The sequence below is a fragment of the Heterocephalus glaber genome, unplaced genomic scaffold, assembly GCF_053883595.1.
Source record: "Heterocephalus glaber isolate CG9 unplaced genomic scaffold, H.glaber_assembly_v1.0 deba00001687, whole genome shotgun sequence".
Classification (NCBI taxonomy): Eukaryota; Metazoa; Chordata; class Mammalia; order Rodentia; family Bathyergidae; genus Heterocephalus; species Heterocephalus glaber.
Window position 1 is genome coordinate 7,991,456 of NW_028258412.1, and position 17,447 is coordinate 8,008,902.

General features: G+C 48.6%; 1 protein-coding gene across 1 annotated transcript in view; it reads left to right on the plus strand.

Annotated features, from left to right (window-relative positions):
* The window catches only part of Sfi1 (SFI1 centrin binding protein), a 79,123-nt gene that overhangs the window by 59,664 nt on the left and 2,012 nt on the right, over positions 1–17,447 (plus strand). Inside the window, 14 exon segments of the mRNA XM_087198288.1 lie at positions 4,544–4,625; positions 4,929–5,107; positions 5,877–5,952; positions 6,430–6,525; positions 6,933–7,009; positions 8,070–8,172; positions 10,386–10,482; positions 13,197–13,357; positions 13,819–13,893; positions 14,615–14,689; positions 14,838–15,014; positions 15,085–15,344; positions 16,206–16,307; positions 16,445–16,637. Of these exon segments, the coding sequence (XP_087054414.1) occupies positions 4,544–4,625; positions 4,929–5,107; positions 5,877–5,952; positions 6,430–6,525; positions 6,933–7,009; positions 8,070–8,172; positions 10,386–10,482; positions 13,197–13,357; positions 13,819–13,893; positions 14,615–14,689; positions 14,838–15,014; positions 15,085–15,344; positions 16,206–16,307; positions 16,445–16,637 (1,753 nt within the window).

Genomic DNA, 17,447 nt, shown 5'->3' on the forward strand with positions numbered 1-17,447 from the left:
GTGGGTCCTTATTACATGTTGGCGGAACATAATAAAGAAATTGTTAATCACTAATTGTGTGTCAGCCACTGTGGGTTGGCATTATGTGATGAAAGAAATCGAATATTTAAGCTCGTTCTGCCTGTGACATAATTATCCTCATTAATAATTTCCTCCTCAGCAGTCCTAAGAGAACAGATTGAGAATGATAAATGACCTATCCATGGTAACACAATCAGTAAGTGGCGGAGCCAGGATATAAACTCATATCTCCCATTCCAAAGTCCAGATGCTGTCTACTTGATCAAGAGAAAGATCTCTTCAATGACTTAGTAGGAGTTTAAGTTCTTTTTTTTTTTTTTTTTTCTGTGGTATCAGGGATCAAACTCAGGGTCTTGCGCTTGCCAGGCAGGCGTGACACCACTGAGCTACATGCCTGGCCGGAGTTTAAGCTCTTGTGAGAAGACAGACCCATACAATTGAAAACCAAGACTGAAACAATTGCAAACCAATTCAAGAGAATAAATCTATGAATCCCAAATTATGTCTGGGCACAAATTCTTCTAGACCTCAGAGACAGTACAGAGGGTAGCTGGAGAACATGGAAGTATAGTAAAGGTGGCTTCCTGTGAGCCAATAGGGTGAGGATGGAGGGCCAAATGTGTTGGACTAATCCTATAGACAGGTGATGGACAGGTGTTTGGATGGTTGCATGGACCTAGTAAAGTGACAGTTTTGAAGGGTATCCTGAGTACAGTGTACATCAATTTAAGTTGGGAGACTGGGGGGTGGGGCATGCAATAGGAAAAATTGTGGTGATGTTGAATTTGGAAGACTCCAGATGCTGATTTGAGAAAATCACCCAGAACACTAGAACTCCTGAATATAAGTCCAAGGAGATGATTTTAAGAGATAGTTTCAAGGAATAGAGGCTGCTGAAGACACACCTCTTATCTCTGCCCTCTTCTGCAAAAGGGCAGCTTTGCCTTTACCTGATTCCTATATTGTGGTCTGGTATAAGGTCAGTTTGAAAAATGGTTTCAGTACTTAAAACATACACATTCCTTTGTTTCTATTGCAAACAAGTAGTCAACGCTTGCTTCTGTTGCTATTTGTATTTTGCATGATGTGGGGACAAAAGTTTTGAGAGTGCCTTCAAAGTTGCCAAGAGGAACCTCTACAAAGATTTTTGCTGGGGAGCAGGCTTGGGTATTTTGGAACTCTCACTGGAGACAAGAGGCTGGTGACTGAATTGGAGACAGGAAGTAGCCAGGAGTCCTGAAAGATGGTGAAAAGATTTTGTTATGTTTTGGTGGTTTGAACTTTTTAGGAAACTTATTCTTTCAGATTTCCTCCTTCATGGTTTATAAGGGAGCAGAGTAATTGAGAGTCTGGTTGGGAAGGCCTGATCACAGGCCTGAGTTCAGACCTTTGCTCTGCCACCTGGCAACTCCATGGCCTTGGGCTGGTCACTGTCTCTGCACTTCAGTTTCCTAGAATGTGGAGTAGAGATGGTTAGTTAATAGTCCCTGTCTCATAGGTTATCATGAAAACCAAACAAGATAATACATGTCAAATACTAGCAGGGTGCCCAGCACAAAATAGAACAATTTCCCTAACTGCTAGAATCAGTTTGATTTGTGACTTTTATGTTAAGTAAATTTTCATAGCATTGGTTTGGGGTTTAATAAAATTCCAGATAAACATTCTCTGTAATATTAGGGTATTTGCTTAATGTTTTAGGAATATAGACAGAATTATTGTGGATACTCAACTGATTATGACTAAAAATGATTTGTGAACCCTCCTTTAAAACATATTGAGAACGATAGGTGGGGTTTGAGGGGGGCAATGGGATAAAGTAAAAGAACATTTATTTTTTAAAAACCAAAAAAATATATTGAGAATGAAATGAAACTGATTTCTCTTTTTTAAAAAATTGATATAAAACTTGTTTGCAGTGAAAGGCACAGATGTTAAGCAGTTTGATGTAGTTTCATGAATTATGCATCTGGATAATCAGTACTCTAATCAGCATATTTCTGTTTCCATTGTCATTGAATTGCCTTGGCACCTTTGTTAAAAAGTCAGAGCAAGAGGGGCTGGGGATTTAGCTCAGTGGTTCTGCTGCCTGCCTCGAAAGCTCAAGGACCTGAGTTCGATCCCTGGTACCAAAAAAAAAAAAAAGCTTCCAGTGTTTTTTTGGGCCAGGGATTTAGCTCAGTGGTTTCACCGCCTGCTGCGCAAGCAGAGGACCTGAGTTCAATCCCTGGTACCAAAAAAAAAAAAAAATCAGAACAAGGTGAGGTGGTGTGTGCCTCTAATCCCAGCACTTGGGAGGCTGAGGCAGGAGGATTGCCATGAGTTCTAGGCCAGTCTGGGTTATATAGTGGGTTCAAGGGCAGCCTGGGCTACATAGTGAGACCTTGTCTTAAAAAAAAAATCATGAGCCAGGGATTTAGCTCAGGGGTGCCAGCGCCTGCCTGGCAAGTGCAAGGTCCCAAGTTCGATCCCCAGTACCAAAAAAAAAAAAAAAAAAAAAATCAGCTGGCCCCATAGTTTGTATATATCTATAAGGTTTCTCTTCTGTTCTATTTATTATTTGGGTATTCTTATGTTATTACCATACTGTCTTGATAAATATCTTCTTAGCACGTTTTAAAATTATATAGACTTTCAACTTTATTCTTTTTCAGAATTATTTTGTCTAGTCTAAGTCTATGTGTAATCAATTTGCCAGTTTGTTTGGGATTGTATTGGATATAGTATTTCTCTGTTAAAATTCATTTTCCAATTATCTCCTCCTAGTCTCTAGAAATATAATTGATACCTTGTATTTCCCTGACTTTTTAAAATTCACTTACTAGTTTAGCAGTTTTTAAAAATTTCATAAATAATCATGTTGTATACAAAGAAAGATAGCTTTATTCTTTCCAATCTGTATGCCCTTTTTTTTTTTTTTTTAAAGGATCTTGCTGTGTATTTCAGGCTGGCTTTGAACTCACTATATAGCCCAACCTAGCTTCAAACTCATGATGATCCTCCTGCCTCAGCCTTCTAAGTGCTAGGATTACAGGCATGTGCCACCATGGCTGGCAGAAGTAGTAGTCTTATATTTAGCCATATATTTCCCATTTCCAGTGTTCTTCATTTCTCCCTGTAGATTTTAGTTCTCGTGTCTTTTCCTTTCATCCTTTTCCATATTTATAGTGCTGGTGAACTGAAGATGAAGTTAGCTTTTGTTTTTGATGTCTCCAGCCTCTCATATCTCTTAGCCCTGCAGGAGCTGCCCTCTGCTAGGTCTCAGAGAATCTGTAGGTTCAGCCCTCATTTGAGGACCAGTGACAACCTCAGTAAAATTCTGAGTATTCCCCTCTGTTTAGTGTCCTCTTCTCCAATTCCCTCACCCCTACTTTCAGCAATTTTGAATTCCAGTCTCTACCTTCTCAGTGAATCTGTTGTGTTCTACTTGGCTTCCTTCTCCTTTTCTATCCAGAATATATGCCCAGGCACCAAGCCTGGGCAGGCTAGGGGCTTGCATGTTTCTTGAAAGCATCATTGTGTACTTGCTGTTGTCTGGTGCATGAAAATTATTGCTTTTTAAAATTTATTTATTTGTTTAGACAGGGTCTTGCTGTATAGTCCAGGTTAGCCTTGAATTTACTGTGTACCCAATGCTGTCTTCAAACTCAAAGTGACCCTCTTGCCTCAGCCTCCGGAATGCTGGGATTACAGCCATGTGCCACCACACCCAGCTGTTGCTTTGTTTATTTAGTCTAGTTTTGCAGTATATGTCTGGAGGGCAAGCCTAGGACTGTGTCATGACTAGAGGTGGAACTCTTTTGAGTGACATGTTGCCTATGTTAAATGCCAGGGTAGCAGTTAAATGCCAGGGGAGCGGCTTTGGTCCTCATAGCTTTGCCCATATGTAGCCCTCAGTGCCTGTTGGTCACTTGTCCTGGCCCTGCTATCTCAGGATTTGCCATAGTTAATGGTGAGCAGGTAGGCCTAGACAGAGGTGATGGTGGTTCCCAATCCTGTCTGGGTGATCAGTTCACCTGGACTACTAGTTTCAAAGAATATTGTCCTGGGACCTGCCTCAGACCTGTTCAGTCAGCCTTGGGGGTCTGGCCCTTTTGTAGGCCTAGGGCTGTTTGGCACACATGAGAGATTTTTTTTTTGGTACTGGGAATCGAACTCAGGACCTTACACTTGCGAGGCAGGCGACGGAACCACTGAGCTAAATCCCGGGCCCCATGAGAGACTTTTTGTATATAATCATTGGTTAGCATTAGTAATTCAGTGTAGAATTACTAAAGAACTAGGGTCTGTGAATCTGAATCGTTCTCATTCTATGCAAAAGCTGCTCATTCTGAAAGTAACTGGAGAAATGTTAGAGGTTTTGTCTTTTTTCTTTTGACTATTGCCTGTATTCCTTTCCTTCCTTTCTCTAGAGTTTATAAAAGAAAATCCAATTATTTGGAACTTACAGTCCTGTTGGATTTTTGTCTTTTATGTTAAGTGCTTTACTCCTATTCATTTTTTCTTCCATATTTGTTTTTAGGGAGGTGATAGAGAAGCAAGTGTTTGCTGTCTGGTGGCAGAAGATGTTTCAGCATCGAGAAAACCACTTGGCAGAGAGAATAGTAAGTGCCTGTCCCTGAGGAGGTGCCTGGAGGGGTAGGACCTGTTTAAAGCTCCTGTCCTCACTGTGTCCCCTCAGAAAGTTGCAGGGAAGCCAGGCCCACAATGCTGGGCTGGGCTTCATGAGACAGGAGCAGGGTCTGCACATCTGTGTTCTGTTGGAGTTAACAGGTAGCTTCTAGGTCAGGGCACCTCCTGAACATCCTTTTCTTTTGCCTTAATCATTATTCTGTAGATTCTCCCCTGACTTCTGTACCCAGCTCCTACTTGACTTGTTCTGTTCTCTCCCTCCTAACTTGCCTCAGGCCATCCTCCAGGCAGAGAGGCATCTTCTGTGTAGGTTCTGGCTTACCTGGCACCAGCGGGTAGCAGCACGTCAACAGGAGCGAGAATGGGAAGCAGTGGCCTGTGCCCAGCACCGCGAAAGGCGGCTCAGAAATGCGTTCTGCATCTGGAAGGAGAGTGCCCAACAGCTCAGAACAGAGTGAGTGGACTCTTCTGCCTCAAAACCTCTCCAGCCCAGGCCAGCTTTGACTATAGCAACACTATTAGCTCCAAGTGCCTGTCCAGAGGGTTGTGTTATGCTAGACTGGTTGTAAATTCCTGAAATTCAATCCAAAATGGTCCAAGTAAAACCAAGACCACAGTGACAGGATCTTGGAGTACCTCGTAGATCCCCCAGCCTCAGGATCTCACCTGGCAAAGAGTACTCTCGGATCCGGGAGGTCCTGTCCATTAGCCACATCCTGTTTATGGTTGGTGCCGATTTGAAATGACAGTACCCAGGAAACAGGCTGATGGGCCCATCTGAGGACAGCCAGCCACCCCAGGACTGGTGATTGTGTCCCATGAACAGGTAATGGCATTTTTTTACCATACCACGTGGCTACAGAGGGCAAGGCAGACGTGTCTACTGCAGAGATCATCCTATTTTGGTGCCTTTCTGTATCCACTGTGGTATTCTGAGAATCACTACCTCCCGTACCTTGGTCACATTCAGCCTCCTTTTCAGAGGGGGGCTCCAGCATGCCTGCACATGAGAAAGCATAAGCTACTTGAAGCTCCGTGAATTTGTGTGCAAACCTTTGTAAATACACTCCTCTGAGGAAGAGCTCAAGTCCTGCTTTTCAGAAATGACCTCGCCCTTTCCTCCAAAAAATATTTACTACTAAGTAGGGGCCAGGGACTGTGAATGGGAGCTGGCAGGAGGCTAACCTTGGCTGCAGCGCTAAGTTCCACTTGTCTCCCTGCAGGAGGATAAGCAGAGTGCAGGCTGCACAATTCCACTCAGGGCAGCTCCTGCGCTGGGCCTGGAGCAGGTGGAGGGAGGTAAGACTTTGGCACCACCCAAGTGTGGCTTTTGGACAGGTGGAGCTATGTATCAGTGTGACTCAGAGCAGACAGATGGGCTCCTGGGCAGTGACTTGGAAGCCACCTGCCCCTGAGCTGGGGGAGGAGGGCAGGCAGCAGATGAGAAGTGTCCTCACTTTTGTGAGATGATTGGCTCAGGACACCATGTTCTTCTAGGTGCTAGCCTGTTCTTATCTGAACTTTCTGAATCTAAAATTCCATACATAATCTTTATAGGAACCCTACTAAATGCATAAAATTTTAAGCTGACATTGATCAAGCATTTACTGTAAATCAGGCACTTGCCTCATTTGATCCTCAGAAAACCTTCAGAAAGCATGTAGCTGTAGATGAGGAAACTGGGGCTTACATGAGCCCACAGAGTGTAAAATGGAGCCACACCTGGAACTCAGTCAACCCTCTGCCCACACTGGTTGTGCTGTCCTCTGTCCACAGAGGCTGGCCCTGCAGGCAGCTGAGCAACAGAAGCTAATGCAGGCGGACCTGCACAGCCAGCGAGCCATGCTTCGAAGAGCACTACAAAAATGGCTGGTAGGAGAACCTATTTCCTCCAGGCCTCATTGTGGTAGAGGCAGGGGAGGTTTCTGGAGACTATTTCCTTTTTCTTCTAGCACCTTCCCCAGAGTAATCTAACAAGCCTCAAATAGAGCAAATGGCCCAGACCACAGGTTTTATAGCTACGGGCTCCATCAGTCGTTGCTGGGCAAAGTGAAAACAGTTGGCACTAGCTTTACAGGACAAGTGGCTCCATGTCCAGGAGTCCAGGGGTTTGACCTATTAGGTGAGGCCCAAGTGGGACAGTCTTGGGGTGGGGGAGGTCTTCTGTCTTTGGAATAGCAGCCTTCAACCTCTTCCCACCTTTGTGAGTACTCTGGTTATATAAATACACTTCAGAGGCCTACCTGGAACAGTTAGCCTCCAGTCCTCATCTTCCACAGGCTTACCAGGGCTGGGTGTGGAGCATTCTACAGGAAGTGACAGTCAGGGAGAGCCAGCACAACAGGCAGCTGATTAGGTGAGTCTCCCATGTCTCATGGGTACAGGCTGAGGGAGGAAGAACAGCTCCAGAGCCAGGTGTTGTGGGGAGTCCTGTCTCTGGGAGGCTGAGGGTGGGCCTGAGTGCCTCATAGTACTCAAGTTGTAGTTCTGACTTTTTCACAGTAGCACAGCATTTACTGGTTCACCTCAGCATGCCTTGAGCTCTTGCAGTGTGTAGGGCCAGCCTTGGAAGGAGAACCTGGATGCCTCCATGGCCTCCCACTTGTCCTGCTCCTCTGAGTGTTTTCCTCCCTACTTCCACTTGCAAATTTCAGCCTCTTGAAACACCATCAAATCTCCTCTCCTCTCCTGTCTTGCAGCACTCCCTTTCCTGTCAGTTCCCAGGCAGTCCCCTCCTAGCTGGCTCCTCATGGTCACTTCCCAGCCCTCTAGGACCATTTGCCTCTCTCAGTCCTTGGAGGACACGGGTGGTGTATTTTCCACTCTTTCTAAGCCAAGCTCTGTTGCTTTTTCCCAGGAGGTCTCTCTCTGTTGCTTCTTCCTTCTTTTTTTTTTTTTCTTTTCTATTTGTTTAGCATACATTATTCTGGATGAATGTGGAAGTGAACCCTGTGGACTTTAAAAACTTCTGTCCTTCCTCTGGGGTTCCATAAAGCGTCATTTGGTCCTTTGGACAGCTGGAATAAGAAAGAGGGCCTCCCCAAGCTTAACACCACAGAAGCATGTGCTTGGGTTTGGGTAACCTTCCTCAGCTTTCTTATCTCTCTGTACCTCTCTTAACACACCATGAATCACCTGTATTGGGATTGCCTGGTTATAGCTCTGTATCACATAAACTCAGGAGGATGTGGCGTTAGCTCCTGTGTGTTGCTAGGTCCCACCTAGTGCCCAGCACAAATCCTAAGTACTCAGCATCCACTGGATATGGATATGAGCATGAACTTGGGTGTCAGGGCAGTAGATACTCTGAGGCAGAGTCCTTAGGAGTGGGGCAAGAACAAGGAGGGATTCACAGAAGCCACTTACATCCCTCCACACTGGGGTCCCCTGCCCTCACCTGGCCCATGCACCTATAGGTGGGCATTGCATCGCTGGAGGAAGAACACCATGGCTCATGCAGATGAGGCCAGAAGATCCTCTCAAGCAAGAGCCCACTACAGAAGGACCGTATGTTCCAAGGTGAGGTGTAGGAAGACAATCTGGAGGCTTGGAGACCATGCTTCAAGTCAGGATGTGGGGCAGAGGCTGGTGCCAGAGAGTAGCACTGAACAAGGAACCCAAAAAGATGAGTAACCCCTTAGCACACATACCTGCATCTATGTCTGAAGGTATTTGTATTTTTACTGAATTTTTAAACCAATACCCATTAAAATAAAAACATGCTAGCCAGGCATGGTGGTACATACCTATAATCCCAACTCTCGGGAGGCTGAGGCAGGAAAAGTGTTCAAGGGCAGCCTGGGCTACATGGTGAATTTAAGGCTAGCCCAAACTACATAGCAAGACCTTGTTTCAAAAAATAAAAAGCATGCTACATAGCAGCTTAATTGGTTCCTATCAAAACCAGTGTCTTCCACACACATGGAACGTTCCACTGAGGGAAAGTAAATTACTGAGTTCCTGTCTCTGTCTCCTCATCTGTAAGAAGAGGATGCTCAGCAGTCTCACAGGTCCCAAAGCCACAGAGCCTTTCTGGAAAATACAGAGCTTCCCAGGAATATGAGATCCCGGTCATCGATAGTGGGAAATGACCTCAGACCTCCACCTTCTTCCCATGACTGGGGTGGATATGGGGAAATGCCACGTGGTAGAGCTTCTCGGGTGCTCGGGGTAGGAAAGATGACAGGACATAGCAGTGGGAAGAAAATGTGTCACAAGAGGGAGTTCAAGCACTTGGAGTAACAGTAGTCCATGAACCCCAGATGTTTTAGAGGAAAGCAAATGGCTAAGAGCCCTGAGTGGCACCAGTTCACCTGCTAGAAGGCTAGTGGGGCTAGTCCTGACAGGTGTGAACATTCTGTGGAGAAGGAGCAGCTACATGTGGTCAAAGGTCAGTTTGTTCTCAGGAAAACTTGAGGCCACCCTGTATTCCCCTTGCTCTGAAAGGAGGACAAGAAACTGCTTGCTTCAGGGCTTGGAAGGGAGCAGTGCCTCACCCCCTTGCAGTATTGGGGGATTGAACCCAGGGATGTTCTACCACTGAGCTAAATCCCCAGCCCTTTTAAAATTTTTAGACAAGTCTTTGCTAAGTTGCCCAAGCAGTACTCAAACTTGCAATCCTTTTGTCTCAGCCTCTGAAGAGGAGACCTTTTTGATAGGAATGGAGTTCATGACTGTGGGGTGATGGTGAGGGGGTAGAAACTGGCTGCCTGACTTCTTTTTTAAAGTGCTTTGTTATTAGATTTCATATGTGTCTCATAGGAGAGTGTTGGTAGCTTTCTGTCACTGACAGAATACCTTAGAAAAATAACTTAAAGACAGGTCACCTGGCTCCCTTGTTGATAGGCCTGTGGTGAGGCAAAATCATCATGGGAGAAGAGTGTAGTGGAGGGAAGGTGCTCACATCAGGGCGGAGGGAGAGAGACCCAGAGAGGAAGGAACTAGGGACAAAATATAATCCCAAAGCCAGGCGTGGTGGCGCATGCCTGTAATCCCAGCACTTGGGAACCTGAGCCAAGAGGATCACTGCAAGTTTGAGGCCAGCCTGGGCTACATTGTGAGTTCAGGGCCAGCCTGGACTGTATAGTGAGACCCTGTCTCCAAAAGAAAAATCCCCAAAGTCACACTGACATGACCCTTTCCTTTCAACTAGGCCCTACTTCCTAAATTTTCATTACCTCCTAACAGTGCCTTCAAATTATGAATCCATAAATGGATTAATCCATTGAAATTAGAGCCCTTGTGAAGTAGTCACCTTCTAAAAGCCCCATTTCTGAACACATGAGCCTTTCGGAAGGCATTTTAGATCCAAACCATGGTAAGTGCATGTAATGTATATGTTCTGTTTAACAAATAACAGAATTAAAGCCCATGTAACAACTTCTCTGTGATATGCCATGGCATAGACTTTCTGTCAAAATCCTTCTGATTGAAAAGCCCCAGTGCCTCAGTACCTTCCTGGAGGGGCCTGAATCTCTGTCACTAGGTCTGTTAGATGGTCTTTGGGGATGGCAAGAGCTTCCTGGAACAAGTGTGAGAACCAAATTTCAACCACTTGTCCTCACTTCAGGAGGAGCCTAGGACCTAGGATAGTGATGGTAAACCTTTTAGAGCTTTTAATGATAACAAACAGTCTGAAGCAGCACTCATGCCATAGCTTCGCCACCACTGACCTAGGATGTCCCCAGAAGTCAGGCTGTGTCAAAATCACCTCTCTCTTTGCCTGCCTGTAGGTCCTGGTCCAATGGCGGGAGGTGGCCTCAGTGCAGATATATTACCGACAGTGGGAGGCCTGTGCCCTCAGGGAGGCCCAGAAGGTGCTGGAGAGGGGTAAGTGGGGCCCAGGGAAGCAGGTAGAATTGAGAAGAATGTGAAGGATACAGAACTGTCCCGGGGTTCCCTCTGCCCTCCACAGTCTGTCTCCTCTTTGTGTGTACTAGTCCCCTGGGCCTCCCCTTACTGGAAAGGTTCAAACAACAAGAAATTCCTCTCACAGTGCTGGGGACTAGAGTTCCAAAGTCAAGGTGTCAGCAGGGCTGAGCTCCCTCCCAAGGGTCTGGGAGAAGATCCTTCCTTTGGTCTTCCTGCTTCTGCTAGTGGCTGGCCATCCTTGGTATGTAGATGCATAACTCCATCCTAAGCCACCACCTCTGTGGGATGCTGCCTGTTTGAGTCTTCTAAGGACACCAGGCCTATTAGAGTTAAGATTCACCCTACTTTAGTATGATATCATCTTAACTCATTACATCTGCACTGACCCTATTTCCAAGTAAGCTCACATTGTCAGATTCTAGGAAGGACATGAATGTCATGGTGTGGGGAGGGGGGGCACTATTTAATTCAGTGCATCAAATTCCACTCCCAGCTGATTCTCAAGCAGTTTATGTTGAAATGAAAGGCCATGGCCTAAGAGCCACAGAGAAATTAATGAAGCTGGAATGGATGAGTTCTAGGTGGCCAGGGAGGGTGTTGTTTCAGCGGGAAAGTCCCTCCACTGCTGCTGCTTATCAAGTCAGCCCCCATGGTATGAGTACCTTTCCTGCTTCTTTGTGTAGTTGGCCTCTTGTGTGTTCAGGAACCAGTTATTTGCTGAGTGGACCCACTCTGAGCCACCCCATTAGGAAGTACCACTACCCACTATATAAACATCCTCTGAAAGAGTCCAGGGCAGTTGGTGCCCTTATATGCAAGACATATGCAGAGATTTTCTCCTAATGTGGTTTGGGAGCCCACAGTGGAAAAATCCAATACTCTGAAAGGTGCGGCTCATAGTTAGAATAGATGAAAATAAGGCTGGTTATGTTTGTTTGTTTGGAGACAAGGTCTGGTCAGTGTAGCCCAGACTGGCCTTGAACTCAGTCCTCCTGCCTCAGCCTCCTGAGTGCTGGGATTACAGGCATGCGCCACATCATGCCCAGCTCTAGTCAGGTTGTTAATTTGACTTAATAATTGAGTTTGCTACAGGACAAAAGTCTATTTGCGTTGTTTGGGTTGTGACCATGCTATGTGTGCTGATCCCAGCACTGTGTTTCTAGTTATTTCCCAAGAAAGCAGGGTTTTATCTCATCCTTGGATTCTGTTTGATAAGGGCTTTTGCACCTACTACAGTTTGGCTGGACTACCCACTGGAAAGATGCCCACCGCTGGCTATGGTGGGAAGTTAGAGGGGATGGGTTCCAGATGCAGCCTGAAGCTACTTTTCTCTGAAGGACTTTCCTTGAGAGAGATGGAAAATAGGGAGGTGACTCAGGGCAGGCCTTGGAATTGCCATGTTCATTGTAGATGGCACCAGGAACTTGGAAGGCTGGTCAGCAAGACATTGTGCATATAGTAGGTACAGATTCTTGGCTTATGTTAAGGTCTCCATCTCAGTCATATCTTTCTTGGGTGCTGGGTGAGGAGGGGCTAAGGGGAAGATTAGAGACACATTAAGTGAAGTTCTCAAGCAGTGCAGGCAGCGGGGCACAGTGGGGTGTGCCTGTAGCTCCACCTTCATGGGAGGTAGAGGTGGCAGGATCACTTGAGTCCAGGAATTCATGACCAGCCCGGGCAGCAGAGCAAGACACCATCTCAAAAAGGGTGGGGAGGCAAGCTTAGCTAGGTGTGCTGGCATGTGCCTATATACAATCCCAGCTACTTGGGAGGTTGAGGATTACTTGAGCCCAGGAGTTTGGGGCCAGCCTTCAAAATGTAGTAAGATCTCATCTCTAAAAAGAAGTAGTGGTAGTACTGGCTAAGGGTTATAATTTGGCTGTTAGACCTAATGCAAGTTATCCCTCCTCTGAGTCTCAGTTTCTTCATCTGTAAAATAGGGATGTAGTACCTACCTTTCAAGGTTGTCACTCAAGAAGATCCAGTGATACATATGTAGACAGGCAGACTCTTAAAGCAGCACCCAAGAAGTACAGCACTCAGTACAGACATTGGGCCTCCAGTGATCCTGGAGGGCTCCCCATCTAGGCACCACCAGTGCCCCAGTACCATCCCTCTGTGTTGTCTTGAAAAGAAACGTTTCAGGGACCAAGAAAAATTTACCAAAGGGAGAATCTGGTGGCAGAAACAATATGCAGGATGCAGCCTCTAACCGCAGAGCCAGTAGTCAGGACATGGCTGGCACCATATGGTCATGACACCGACAGGCTTGACTTCTCTGATTGAACCTTGATCTCCTCCTCGGTAAAATGAGGCTGCCTCCTCTTCCAAGCTTCAGCTTCAACAGAAAGGTCTCTCCTCCTCCCAAGTGCCAGGTAACACCTTGTGTGTGGCTCTGTGGCCTGGCACACTTGTGGACAGGCTTGTGGCTCTGGGAGGGTGCTTAGGGGGCACAGCCATAAACAGCAGACTGTTCCAGTCCTCGGGGTACATGTACTCATTGAAGGAGGCCAAGGTCCTTAAGTTGCCATGGTCCATGTGTGGAGATATCACTCACAGAGGGCTGGATATCCCATCTCCACACAACCTTCTCTGCTCTCTAAACCTTGCTGTTACATTGTTACTTGTGGAAATCCTATAAAAGGACAAACACTGGCTTGCATCTGTCGTAGGTTGTCTCTGCATCTGGTTTCGGTGCTGGCAGGACCGTAGCCAAAGGGCTGCCCAGCAGAAAGCCCAGCTGGAGGGGGCGGCCCGGCATCACCACCAACACCTGCTGCGGGAGGCGGTGGCACAGTGGAAGGCGTACCATCTGGAGTGTGTCAGGAAAAAGGTGAGGCAGGTGGTAACTGCTCTCCAGCTTCTTCCCATGTGGCAGGGGGTGTCCGGGCCAGGAGACCACCTCTTAGGGAGCATCTTTCCAAATAAAACTCAAGGCAGCTGGCATGGATGCTGGGTAGTTTGGGGTCCTATGGGAACAAGCTTCCTGGAGTCTTTCCAGTTTAATGGAGGCTGGGGGCAGCCAGCCTCAGAATTGAGTCTATCCCAGGTTGAGGTGGCTTGGTGGAAAAACCTAGTTCATCTTGATCTCTGGTTTGTTGGAGCTGGGGACATCTACAAAGCTGTGTATACACCCTCTTCTAGTGCATCATCCAAGATGACATTTGGCCATGGGAGGACAGTTCATTTGGGGTGGAAGCCTCGCCCTGGGACTGCTCCAGATGGCCTGGGTTGGACAGGGGACCAGGATGCAGGGTGGGGCCTGACGTCTTGTGTGCTTGTCTCTCTTCTCAGATCCTGCAGAGGCAGGGCTCCCAACTCCTGGCTCAGAGACTCAGCCAGGCCTGCTTCCACCAGTGGAGACGACAGGTGGGAGCCTCTGACACAGGTTCCCTCTCCTCCCACTGGCTCAGAGGCCTGGCTGTGGGTGAACTCAGCCCACACCCTAGTTCATCCTTTAATTGGCCTTTGTCAGAGGACTCCCTCCTGCTACCTATCCCTCCAGACACTTCCCACTACCATCAGCTTTCTCCTGTCTGCACTCTGTAGAAGGCTGGTCACTTCAAGGCTACTGAGGTCTTAATAAAAAGCCAGAAGGGGCCGGGCATGGTGGCGAACGCCTATAATCCCAGCGCTCAGGGGAGGCTGAGGCAGGAGGATCACTGAGTTGAGACCAGCCTGGTCTACATAGTTCAAGGCCAACCTGAACTATATAGTGAGACCTTGTCTCAAAAACAAAACAAAAAAAGCCAGAAGGGGTCTCACACGTTTTGCACAGCAAACACATAGATGGTCTTCCTTGCTGTCCTTGGTAGAGCGCCATCCAAGGTCTGCTCAGCTCCCTGCAGCACTCCTCAGCCCAGCCTGCTGGCCCCACTTGCTCTTTCCTTTGCCTTCCTCCCTTCCTAATATCACTCTGATCCACAAGTCATGAGTGTGTTGAGCACCTCATGGCCAGGCCTGGGGCTGGGCCCTTCCAGGTGGAAGGAGGGAAGCCCCTGCTAGCTAGCAAGTGATGAGCTGGGCAGAGTGAACACAGGGCCATAAAGCCTGGGTGGCCTCCTGAGTAATCCAGTCTTTCTGGCTGTAGTTAGTGGTCAAGAGGCAGGAGCAGCAGAGTACAGCACGGGCCCTGTGGTTCTGGGCTTTCTCTCTACAGGCAAAGGTAAGCGGGGGTGGGGGTGGGGGTTCACATCCTGCTGGGTGGGGGGCAAGGGGAGGGAAAGTATCTGCTCAGTGGGCTGGGTCATGGCAGATTCCTGGGGGGAACCCTGAGCAGGACATCTGAGCCTCACCTCCTGCCCTCCCTGGAGGCTTGGGCTGCGTGGCTGGGCTTTGTGCTAGACAGGAGGAGGAAGAAGGTGCGGCTGGAGCAGGCAGTACAGGCCTACCACCAGCAGCTCCTCCAGGAGGGCGCAACTCGGCTCCTGCGCTTCACAGCCAGCCTGAAGGCCTTCCGGCAGCAGCTGCAGGCCCAGCAGCAGGTCCAGGTAGGCCCAGATCCCCTTCTTGTGAGGAGTGGGCAGGGAAGGTTAAGAGCTGACAGAAGCTTTGTTGCAGGCAGCCCAAAGTCTCCACCGTGCAGTCTGCCACTGTGCCGAGCTCTGGAAACAGAAGGTGCTGGGCCCAAGCAGGGAATCTCAGCCCCTAGCACCCATTGCATCCAGCAGGAGAGTGACGTTTGAGGGTCCCCTTCTTGACTTTGTTGCTGCTGGAGCTGGGGATGCCACCTTGGAAACCAAGAGGCTGCAAGTTCAACAACCTCGAGCAGCCCTGGGCAGCCTGGCGCTGGCTGCTGGGGAGCCCCAGCTTCTGGAGCTGTGAGTGACCCATGCTGTGCCTCTTCCTCCTAGTGCCCTCCCAGGACAACCTGTGACAGTACAGGTGGGAGGAAGCTGGGCCCTGGGAGGGAATGGGAAGGGCCAGTAACACCCTCGTCACAGCTGAGTTGCTTGGGAATCCTCTGGTTGGCTCTCATCCCACCCAGGGCGTAGGGGAGAGAATGGAGTGGGTTTCCAGACTCTTGCTTTTCTTAGGAAATAGGTGTCCCTTTCCCTGCAACATCCTCCTGGCCCTCCCCTGTCCTGTGACACACAACAGGTTGTTGGGCAGGGACCCCAGGCCTGCCAGTCTCACCTCGGTTTTTTTGGCAGCCAAAACACTGACTCCCTCTCAGAGACCCCATCTTTTGAGACCTGGCACCTGCTTCTTCTACCTCCCTGGATGGTGTCCCCAAACCCTTCACCCATGTTTCCCTTGTCAGGGCAGTTGATAACTCCTGGAATGACCACTGCTGCCAGAGAGCCTCAGGCCTGACCAGGGACCAGGCTGGGGAGAGGGAGAGGACCACCAGGCCTGGGACCCTGACTCTGCTGTGTCCCTTCCATGTCCTTGGCAAGAGCCTGAATGTCTCAGAGCTCATCCCCTGTGATATGTTAGGGAACAACCATGTCTCCAGGGTCAAAATACCCATGGGTGAGGCACCCGTATCAGGCAACCTTCACTGGGATTGCTGAAGTTCTGTAGGCCCATATCCACCCTATATACTTGACCTTGAACAGGAGCCATGCCTTGTCTGACCTTCAGTCTTCCTATAAAACTGGAAGGGTTGGACCCTACAAAGGTCTCAGGCCCCCTGCTCCCCCATCAGCTAGAAGAATAGACCCTGTGTTTCTTCCCAGCAATACCCGCTCAGCAAGGAAGCAGCCAAGATGCCCACATTTTCTGCTGAAGCCCATGCAAACCCAGAGGTCTCCAGGGTGTGGCACCCTCAAGGGGCATGGGTAGGTTATGTGGTCATGCCCCCCAGACAGGACACCTCCACCTGGGGCCTGTATTTTGGTGGCCCTCTTTCCTTCCTGATCTTCAGCGGAGAGAAGGGTTCCACAGCTTGTCTGTCCTCTTGCCTTCCCTCTCTCAGGCCAGAGAAGCCTCAGGAACAGGGCCAAGGCCTGGCCTGGCCAGCAGGCCATTCTCTGACCAGATCCTTCCTGACTGGGGCCCTGCCAAATGTTCCTGGCCCAAAGCTACCCTCTGTGGCAAGTCCAAGCCCAAGCCCAGAACTACTGCCTCCTTCCTCCTTCGTGCCTCTCAGGGCTGGAGCACCAGCCTGGGTAAGTCCTCTACCGCCAGGACCAATCAGCAACTCCCATTCTTTGTTCTGACCTTCCTCATTGCCCTTGCCCTATAACCACAGCTATACCCATTGTTTCTGGAACACCTTGGCATGGGAAGACACAGGGGGCCTCATTCACTCAGTAAATGTACGTGCCTCTGCACATCAGATCTGAGGGACACCAAGAAGCTTCTGTCCTCATGCCAGGACAGAAGGCTGTGTGTAAATCCACAGAGTGGGTCAGGCAGGCCATGGTGGAACATGTGGAATGGGAAAGAGGAGGAAGCTATTGAAGGACTCTAGCAGCAGCACCCCTCCTGGTCTCTTAACAGTGCCAGTGCCAGGTGGTTGGGCAGCTGTGAGCCACATGATGCAGACAAAAGGTGCTGCCATAGTGGCCTCAACACTGCAGCCATTCGCTCTGAGTTGAACAGAGCCTCTTGGAGGCAGACTAGGTTATGGAAAAAGGACTCCAGGATGATGCTTAGGGCCCTGCCCTGAGTAGCCCGGGTAGGATGAGTTTTTACTGAAAATAGCAAAGTGGGGTAGGGCCTGGTTTAGAGTGAAACACTGAGCGTTTCTTTTGACCCTGTAAGATTTGAAGGAAAAAAAAACCAGCACTGAGATTGGCCTTCAGAGAGGAGTTCCGGGCTGGAGTCCTCAGGTTTGGTGAACCCCTGGGAGCTGCTGAGGTCACCCAGGACAAGAACATAGAGGGACAACAGACTGATGCAGAGGGATCCTGGCAGGGGTGGCCAAGGGCTGAGGCCACCCAAGAAAGTGGTACCTGAAGGGAGTGGCATGAGGA